An 8,702-nucleotide genomic window follows, 5' to 3' on the forward strand; every position below is an offset into this window, starting at 1 on the left:
AAAGCACTGCTTTGAAGCGGAGGGAGAGGCCTGCACGGTGACCTGAGCCTCTTCCCCGCAGACAGAGACCAGGGTATTAGTGAGCATGCTGCTCCGCCCGGAGGTTTACTGTATTTTTAACTGATAAAAAATGTTTGGTTTGCATACCTTTGCCAATAAAACTTATTTCACTATTGGCAACATGAGTTTCATAGACAAGTGACATTTCGGGCTTATTTTTATTTATTTTTTTTTTCGGGCTTATTTTTGAAACTACAGTTTCGCTCTGGTCCAGGGGCCTGTGGGCAGCCCCCCTCCCCCTCCGCCCCCGTCTCTCAGAGCCCCCATCCTCGGCCCTCCCACCTCCCCCAGCTTCATGTCTGAGGTGGCGCCTGGCGCCTGCCATGCCCTGGGGCCGCTGTGTGCGGGGTCACAGTGGACGTGCGCTCTCGGCGCAGGGGCTGGCACTGCCGAGCTCCGCTTGGGGCGGCCGGGCCCGCACCCCTCGTCCTTCGCGTTCGGGGGGGGGGGGTGGCTGGCGGCGCGCCTCTGGGAAGGGCGGGGTCCAATGAGACTTGGCCCAGAGGCCAGCTGACCCGCGTGGCCGGTGTGGGGCCAGTCAGACAGGTCTGGGCACAAGCTCTACCGATGCGGCACTGGATGCGGGGGGCGGGGGGTAACCGGGCCAGAGCCGGAATCCGGGGGCCGATGGCGCAGGCCCACCGCGCATGGCCCAACGTGCAGGTCAGGGCTCACCGCTCAGGGCCGGGCCCACCGCGCGCACGGCCCAGCGCGCAGGCTCCGCGGGCCCCGCCCGCCGCCCCACAGCGTCCGCCTCGGCGGAGGGGCGGGGGCAGGCGCGTGCGCAAACCTGGCCTGGAAGGAAGCGGGAGGCTGGTGCGGACTGTAGTCCCCAGAAGCCTCCGCGCTCGAAGGTTTTGCCAAAGACCAGGCTCAGGGTCAGCGGGCCTCTTCCCGCCAGAACCCGGCTTGGGCCGCCCCGGCGCTGCGCTTCCGGGCCCGGGCGGGGCGGGGCCTCAGCTCAGGGGCGGGGCCTCGGGCACGGGGCGGGGCCTCGAGTTTGGGCAGGAGGGGCCTGAGCAGAGCGGCTGCCCAGGTTAGGCCCCCAGCCCTCCCCTGGACGAGGCTGCCTCAATTTCCCCAGGCCAGGGCCCCTCGCTGCCCCTCCCTTGGGCACCTGCTCACGTGAACAGCTCTCACACCCGAGTGGTGGGTGACACTGAAGGGCAGGCACCAAACTGAGGTCTCAGAGACAGCGAAGTCGGGCCTGTGGGCCCAGAATGCCTTTCCAGCCTCCTGGCCACGTGGGGCCCTTCATCAGGAATGCCGACCACGCTGGGCTCTGCTGCCCTGCAGGAGCCGGGCTTAGGTCTATAGCCAGGGGCACTCTGGCCTGTAACAGAGCAGAGCCTCTGTGGCCAGAGGAGCTGGGTCTGTCCAGGGTCAGAAGCAGGGCCCAGTGCTGGTCAAAGGAATGCCAGCAAGCCACGTAGTGGCCACAGCAGGCTAGGGAAAGGCACTCTGCAGGCCCGGGCCACCCCAGCTCCCTGCCCTCCCCCTCACCTGACAACTCCTCACAGGCAGAGGGTGTATCCTGGGGGGCAGGGAAGTCTGGCCCGAGGAAGAAGCAGAAAGGAATGGGGCCTTGCTGGGTGCGGTCAGGTTAGCACACAGCTGTGTGACGACGGGGCACCTGCTGACCTGCTAGGGTGCCGGAAAGGCCACCCCGCCCGTCTGTGTAGGTGCGTGTCCTCCGTGAGCTGCCCCATGGGGCCTGTCCCGCCGTCGGTCTGACCTTCTGCGCACCCCTTACACCACCCATCTGCCCCACTGTCCTGTCCTTGGAGCACTCTCCCAGCCACGGTTCCTCCATCCTCCACTCCTCCGATGTGCACTTGCCCACTCCTGCTCACCCTCTTCTGCCCTCAGCCGGTCTGAGCTGGGCACCTGTGAGCCGGAACAGCCCGGAGGCATTCTCTGGGGGCCGAGGGGAAGGACTGGCAGAGACCCTGCCTCTGCAGAAGGCACATGGCGGTCTCACGGTGGGGGCTGGGGGCCGGCTTTCCTGGGACCACCCCAGGGCTCCCTCTCCACTTCCTCCCTCTGGTATTGTGAGATCTCAGAGCACTCCTTCCCTTCCAGAATCGGGGCAGGGGGCTTGACCAGGACCCAGGGTCAGCAGGCGGGGCCGGAGGTGGGGGAGACGGGAGGGGGCCTGCCGTAGGGATCCCGACCCCCACGGGGCCCGCGGGGGGAGGGGAGGGCGACCCCCAGAGCGGGCGCCAGGCCCGCGGCGGATCGAGGGGCGGCAGAGAGACTGGCCCCGCCCCGCGGACCCCGCGCGGGTCCCCAGACGGGGGGTGGCGCTGCGGGCGCCGCGCGCACTGCGGTCCCCGCGCCTCCGCCGCAGAGCGCGCCACGCTCCGCACGCACCTGCCGCCGCCGCTGCCGCCGCCGCGCCGAGCCCCGCGCCCGCGCCCCACGCCCCCGGGAGCCGCCGCGGCCCGGCCATCGCCCGAGGTCGCCGCCGGAGCCTCCGGAGCCGCCGGGCCAAGGCTCGGGCGCCGCATCCAGGCCTGCCTTTGAGACAACCTCTGCGGAGGCGGCGGCGCGCGGCCCGGCCCGGGGACGCCAGGCTGGGGCAGGTGAGTGCGGGCGGGGCGGGACAGCGCGGGGTCGCCGCTCGCCTGCCCCCACTCCTGGGCAGAGGTCGGGCCTCGGGCGCGGGGGGCTGCGGAAGGGGCTGGGTTCCGAGTCTGGCGAGGGTCGGGGTCAGAGGTCGGGCGCCCGGTCTTTTGTACAGGGTGGGGGTGGGCCCGGGCTCTGACCTCACGCCATCTCTCACCTGCAGCTCCGGCCCAGCCCCGGCCTCTCCTGTGATTCCGCCGCCAACCCCAAGCTTGCCGCCCGGGTCCTTTGGCGGCCCGCGCTCAGGCTAGCTGCCTTCCCTGGGCGCCCTGTCCTGGAGCCATGGGGCCCACCTAGCCCCTGCCTGCCCGGATGTCCGGGCCCCGGGACGGCTGATCTCGGCTGCAGGGGGATCTCCTGCAACGCCCCCTGGCCAGCCTCAGAGGCCAGAGACCCTGGGTGAGCCCCTGGGCCCGACCTCAGGCCCAGGGCAGCTGCCCACACCCCTCTGCCCCTGCCCCTCTCCTCCTCCCCCGCCCCTTCCTCCTCCTCCGAGGACCGGACCTGAGAAGCCACTGTGGCCGCTGGGGGGGGCCCTTCCCCCCAAGCTTTTGCCCGCCTCCCCCAGGAGTCCACAGGGCAGCCAGGATGCTGTCCCCTTGCCGCCCCCCCGGCCCCACCCAACTCCCCCCCGCACCCGAGCACCCAGTCTGACTGGAGACAGCCGGATGCCGGCTGACCCGGGGCCCGAGGCGGGCGGTGGCTGGCCAGGCTTCCTCATGTCCTGCCTGAAGGGCCCCCATGTCATCCTCAAGATGGAGGCCATGAAGATGGTCCACCCTGAGAAGTTCCCCGAGCTGCAGGCGGCCGCCCCCTGCTTCCCACCTGCACCCCGGCCCGCCCCGGCTCTGGCACCCAAGCGAGCCTGGCCCTCAGACACAGAGATCATCGTCAACCAGGCCTGTGGGGGGGACATGCCCGCCCTGGAAGGGGCGCCCTGCACCCCGCCTCTGCCACGGCGGCCCCGCAAGGGCAGTGCCGAGCTAGGCTTCCCCCGGGTGGCGCCAGCGGACGAGGTCATCGTGAACCAGTACGTGATCCGGCCTGGCCCTGCTGCCCCGGGGGCCCCTGCGGCGGCCGTGGCCGCGGCTGCGGGGGAGCCTCTGGAGTGCCCGACGTGCGGGCACACGTACAACGCCACGCAGAGGCGGCCCCGCGTGCTGTCCTGCCTGCACTCCGTGTGTGAGCAGTGCCTGCAGATTCTCTACGAGTCCTGCCCCAAGTATAAGTTCATCTCCTGCCCCACATGCCGCCGCGAGACTGTGCTCTTCACTGACTACGGCCTGGCCGCGCTGGCCATCAACACGTCCATCCTGAGCCGCCTGCCGCCCGAGGCGCTGACCGCCCCGTCGGGTGGCCAGTGGGGCGGTGAGCCCGAGGGCAGCTGCTACCAGACCTTCCGGCAGTACTGCGGGGCTGCGTGCACCTGCCACGTGCGGAACCCGCTGTCTGCCTGCTCCATCATGTAGCGCCCGCCCGCCCGCCACCACCCGCCGGTCCTTGCTCGCCGCTGCTTCAGGGGTCTGGCCCTGCCCTGTTGCCCGCTAACCCCGTGCCCACCACAGCTTCTGGCCCCACCCGCGTGGCATTGTCGCTGCAGCCAACTCTGCCATTAAAACTCTTTGCCAAAGCCTGCACCTCGTGCCCTGCACCGAAGCCGAGGCCTGCTCCCAGGCCCGGGCCGGGGGGAGTGGGCACCCAGAGCGGCAGCCCCAGTGGGGTCCAGGCTGAGCAGCCAGAGGGAGGCCCAGTACTTGGGGTCAGCCTGCTCTGCTCACTGTGGGCCAGGCAGGGCCTGTGTGTATGTGCGTGAGCCACCTATGTGCTCCGGGCAGGACTGTGGGAGCAGCTGGGCAGAGCAGGGCCGGCTGGACAAAGGGAGGGCACCTTCTCTGCGCTGGCCACTGGGAGTGAGTCCAGCCGGGGGCACGAGGCAGCCCACCTGGGCCCCAGAGCCCGCCTGACTCCCTGTGGGCACAGCCCTGGGGCCTGTCTGAGCTGGGGCTGGGACAAAGGCTGGCCACAGCCACAGTGGGGTACAGGGCCTCCTGGCCGCACTGGACGACTGCATCTGGAGAAGGAACCGTCGCCCGGTTGGTGAAGGCGGGGGAGAGGGGAGGGCGATGCAGAAACGACAGCATCCGTCGCAGTCCCTGTTTATTGAGAGCCGCCCCCCGTGCCAACGAGCCCGTGAGGTGGGGCTCTGACAGTGTCCGCAGGCGCAGGCCGCAGGCTCAGGGAGGGGCGCTGCGGTGGGGTCGGGAGAGCTGGGGCCCGGTTGGCAGTCTCTGGCCGCAGGGCCCAGCGGGGCCCTGGGCCCTCGAAGTGGAGGGGTGTGTGCTGACACCCAGGCTGCTCGGGTCCGCTGGGCTCCCGACAGCCCAGGTGAGGGGGCCCTTTGTGGCCTGGGCCTGTGCAGCAAGGGCCCCACGGGCTGCCTGACCTTCCACGTGGTCCACGGCGCCCCCTCCTGCAGACCAGCCAGGCAGGAGACCCAGCAGCGGGGTGGGGCCTGTCCATCGAGGGGCTCTCAAAGCCCTGGCCACGGACCTCCTCCAGTGCCGTGCTGGGCGCCGGCGGTTCATGTCTGGGCAGTAGACGTCTCGGGCTGGGTCAGAGTCTGAACGCAGGCTGCAGGGCGGCCCTGTCCAGGCCCCAGGATGAAGGCTAGCGTCCTGGTCAGCCCTGGGTTCTTCAGTCCTGGTCATCGGGCCTCAGGGCAGGGTGCTCCTGGGGCCCCTGGCACTCAGGCTGGCCCAGGCCCAGGCCGTGCCGGCGGCAGGCGTGTGGTCGTCAGCGGCGGGAGCCGTCCAGCAGCACAAAGAGCAGCCCCAGCAGCAGCAGCGGGGTGAAGACGAGCAGCAGGCCGAGCAGCTCGAGCGCCAGCAGGCTCAGCAGCGCCAGGCGGCGAGCGCGGGGCCCGCGTCCCCGCAGGGCCCAGAGCCAGGCACCCAGGCAGGGCGGGCAGGGCAGGAAGGGCAGGCAGCCTCGGCCTCCCACGGCCCCCGGCAGGAAGCGCAGCTGGTAACGGTGCTCCAGGGAGGCCCAGGGCCCGCGGCCGCGGCGGGCAGGCAGAGGCGGGGTGGGGGGCGGGGGGGGCGGGGGCCCGTCGGCCCACAGCAGCTCCTCCTGCAGCTGGCAGATCTCCCACTCGAGCATGGGGGTTTTCTGGCGACACAGCGGGCAGCACACCCGGCCCAGGTCGCCGGGGGTGGTGGCCAGCAGCCGGTGCAGACAACCCGTGCACAGGCCATGGCCGCAGTTCAGCAGGGCCAGGCGGTGGGCAGGCCCGCAGGGCTCCATGCAGACGGGGCACTCCTCCGCCTCCTGCTGCGCCTGCTCGTCCTCTGTGTGCCTGGCCCAGGGAGGGGCCGCGGCCATGGCCCCCAGCAGGGGCTCACTGTCCGGGGTCCTGGCACCCTGGGGCTTTCCCAGGGCCCCGCTGCCCGACCCATCCTCTCCCAGCACTTGGTGCGGTGGGTCCAAGTGCTCAGGGCCCGGAGGCAGACTGGTGAGCCCAGAGCTGAGGTCAGCAGGGCCACCAGTGGGGACCCCAGGGCACAGTTCAGGGGCGGTGCCTCCAGGGCAGAGGCTGGGATGGGTGGGTGGGGACCCCAGGGTGGCGGCGGGGTGGCTGGGGCCTTGAAGGTCAGTGTGGCCCTCCGCGGCTGGGGCAGGCTCTGGCACTGACCTTGCAGCAACTGCCGCCTCCTTCTGGCTGTGGGCCCCACTAGAAACTTCACTGGGGCCCCCGTGCCCCGGAGGCTCCCAGGCCCAGTGTGCCGTCTCCGACAGGATCTGCCCAAGCCCGGCCGCAGGCGCGGCGGTCCCTCTGTTAGCCAGGGACAGCCAGCTGGATTCCAGGCAGTGGCCGTGCAGGCAGGCCAGTCCAACTCCTCCAACAGGAATTCCCCTCCCAGGGGTGGGGCCGCCACTCACCCTCCCTCCCCACCAGCCTGAGCCACACCCCTTCTCTCCAGCCCAGGCCACGCCCCCTCCCTCCCTCCTGGGGGTTCTGGGCAGCTGTTCCCTGAGCTGGTAAGGGATGGTCAACATCAGCCTGGCCGGGTGCCTTTACTGCTTGCCCCTGACGGCAAGGGCAGAGACTGCACAAGGTGGGCAAACGGCCGGCACCCTCATCATCAGACTCAGGCACCAAAGTGTGCGCTGAGCCACAGTGCCCGTGCCCAGTGGGGCTGGCTGTTCCATCCAGACCCTCTCTGGAACACCCACCACCCGAGGCCCACTTCCGCACAAAGAAGAGCAGGTAGGAAGCAGCCACCAAGAGCCTGGCGTTTATTGCTGAGGCTTTCCTGGAACTGGGCGGGCAGGTGTGTGCTGCCCAGGGCCTCCTCCTACTGCTGAAGTCTGTGCAGGAGAGCTGACCACCCTCCCAGCTGGGAGCAGACAGGGCGAGAGCCAACAATAGCCCCCAGAGAGCGTCGGGCAGGGTGGCTGTGGCCAACAGTAGGATGGCCCTTCAGGCCCACGTCTCAGTCTGGAAACGCAGTGTCCGCTGCAGCCGGGCGAGGTAGGCGGCCGCATCGGGGCCAGAGAGCCCACCCTCCTCCCGGAAGATGGACAGCAGGGTGTTGGACACATCGGCCGGCATGTACTTGGCGTTGCTGGAGGGCAGGAGGGACAGCGCTCAGCACAGCCGGCGTCCCCAGGGGGCCGTCCCTCCAACCACCCGCGGCCCAGGCTCACCCTGCCAGGTAGAAGTGGGCGCCCCGACCCTCCAGCAGCTCCCACACCAGCGGCCCGAACGCCCGGAGCCGGTGCTGCACGTACACCTTCTGCTCCTGCGGGGCGGGGGACGGTCTGAGTCTGCACCCTGGGGGTCCCTCTCTGCCCCCCGCCGGGCACACACACCTGCTCTCTGGAGAAGGCCGTGACCAGAGTCAGGCAGCCCCTCGCCTGCAGCTGCTTCCACTCAGCCTCCCAGTAGAAGTCCTGGTCCTGCCGGCGGCAGCCGAAGAACAGCACGTTTCCTGGGGGGAGGGAGGTGGGGAGAAGGGCCTGAGCCTGGAGCTGCACTCGCGGGGCTCAGCCGGACACCTCCCTGCCCCAGACTCTGCTCACCGGTCTCTCCCTGGGCCACTCGCTCCTGGATGGCTGCTCGGAAGGGGGCTACGCCGGTGCCGGGCCCCACCATGATCACAGGTACGTCTGGCATCTTTGGGAACGTCAGGCCCCCAGACCGCACCCACAGGGGCACCCGGACAGGTCCTATGGCGTGAGGGAGGCGGCTTGAAGAGGCTCACAGGGCCAGGGCCCAACCCCCCAACCCAAAGAGCCAGGGTCACCTTGCGCAGGGTCCAAGGACGCCAGCCAGCTGGAGCAGAGGCCACGGCGGGGCTCCCGGAGGCGGGTCTGGTACTGCACCACGGCCACCAAGATCTGCAGCCGCAAGGGGTGGGCCTGGGGGAGCGGAGAGTGGGCGCCCTGCCCTGGGGGTCCCCCCGCCCCCGCGAGGCCGGCCCCTCCTCTCTCACCCGCAGAGAGGAGGCGATGGAGAAGGCCCGAGGCCGGATCAGGGGCACCAGGTCCAGCAGGTAGTCTGGGGGGACGGCAGCAGCCGTGTGGGGGAAGTCGCACAACACCTGGGGGGACAGCAGCAGGGAGCCTTGGCTGCAGTGAAGGTCCCAGCCTGCTCGCCAGCCGACGCCCTCCCCGGGGGCCATCCTGCGGGCCGCAGGCGCTCCCCCAGCCCCTGGCCCCTGCCCACCTCCAGGGCCTCCCCCGGCCTCTGCCCACCTCCAGGCCCTCCCTCGGCCCCTGGACCCAGATCCAGGCCCTCCCCCGGCCTCTGCCCACCTCCAGGCCCTCCCCCGGCCTCTGCCCACCTCCAGGTCCTCCCCCAGCCCCAAATCCAGGCCCTCCCGGGGGGCTGTCCTGCGGGCCCCAGGAGCTCCCCCAGCTCCTGCCCTCCCCCGGGCCCTGGCCCCAGATCCAGGCGCTCGCCCAGCTCCTGCCCTCCCCGGGGCCCTGGCCCCAGATCCAGGCGCTCCCCC

The 8,702-nt window shown here is 70.5% G+C and overlaps 3 protein-coding genes across 5 annotated transcripts in view; 1 reads left to right on the forward strand and 2 right to left on the reverse strand.

The window, feature by feature from the left end:
- Positions 1–2,486: 2,486 nt before the first annotated feature.
- Positions 2,487–4,323, forward strand: RNF208 (ring finger protein 208). Its single transcript, XM_043470171.1, has 2 exons — positions 2,487–2,645; positions 2,852–4,323. The coding sequence occupies exon 2, from the start codon at positions 3,357–3,359 to the stop codon at positions 4,155–4,157; it is 801 nt and encodes a 266-aa protein (XP_043326106.1). The 5' UTR covers positions 2,487–2,645; positions 2,852–3,356; the 3' UTR covers positions 4,158–4,323.
- A 509-nt stretch (positions 4,324–4,832) lies between these two features.
- Positions 4,833–6,744, reverse strand: LOC122442395 (transcription initiation factor TFIID subunit 4-like). The gene has a single exon (XM_043470178.1). It carries the CDS (start codon positions 6,742–6,744, stop codon positions 5,482–5,484), a length of 1,263 nt encoding a protein of 420 aa, XP_043326113.1. The 3' UTR covers positions 4,833–5,481.
- A 223-nt stretch (positions 6,745–6,967) lies between these two features.
- Positions 6,968–8,702, reverse strand: part of NDOR1 (NADPH dependent diflavin oxidoreductase 1) — an 8,327-nt gene continuing 6,592 nt past the window's right edge. For 2 of the 3 annotated variants that reach the window (XM_043470177.1, XM_043470175.1), the window contains 6 exons: positions 8,184–8,291; positions 7,995–8,109; positions 7,771–7,917; positions 7,561–7,679; positions 7,396–7,490; positions 6,968–7,313 (listed from right to left, as the gene is read on the reverse strand). In XM_043470177.1, coding sequence (XP_043326112.1) covers positions 7,169–7,313; positions 7,396–7,490; positions 7,561–7,679; positions 7,771–7,917; positions 7,995–8,109; positions 8,184–8,291 — 729 coding nt within the window. In that variant the 3' untranslated portion in view covers positions 6,968–7,168. The remainder of the gene's footprint in view (positions 7,314–7,395; positions 7,491–7,560; positions 7,680–7,770; positions 7,918–7,994; positions 8,110–8,183; positions 8,292–8,702) is intronic. The other variant, XM_043470176.1, reaches the window with a different exon arrangement.

Source organism: Cervus canadensis, chromosome 5 (genome assembly GCF_019320065.1).
Source record: "Cervus canadensis isolate Bull #8, Minnesota chromosome 5, ASM1932006v1, whole genome shotgun sequence".
In the NCBI taxonomy this organism is placed as follows: domain Eukaryota; kingdom Metazoa; phylum Chordata; class Mammalia; order Artiodactyla; family Cervidae; genus Cervus; species Cervus canadensis.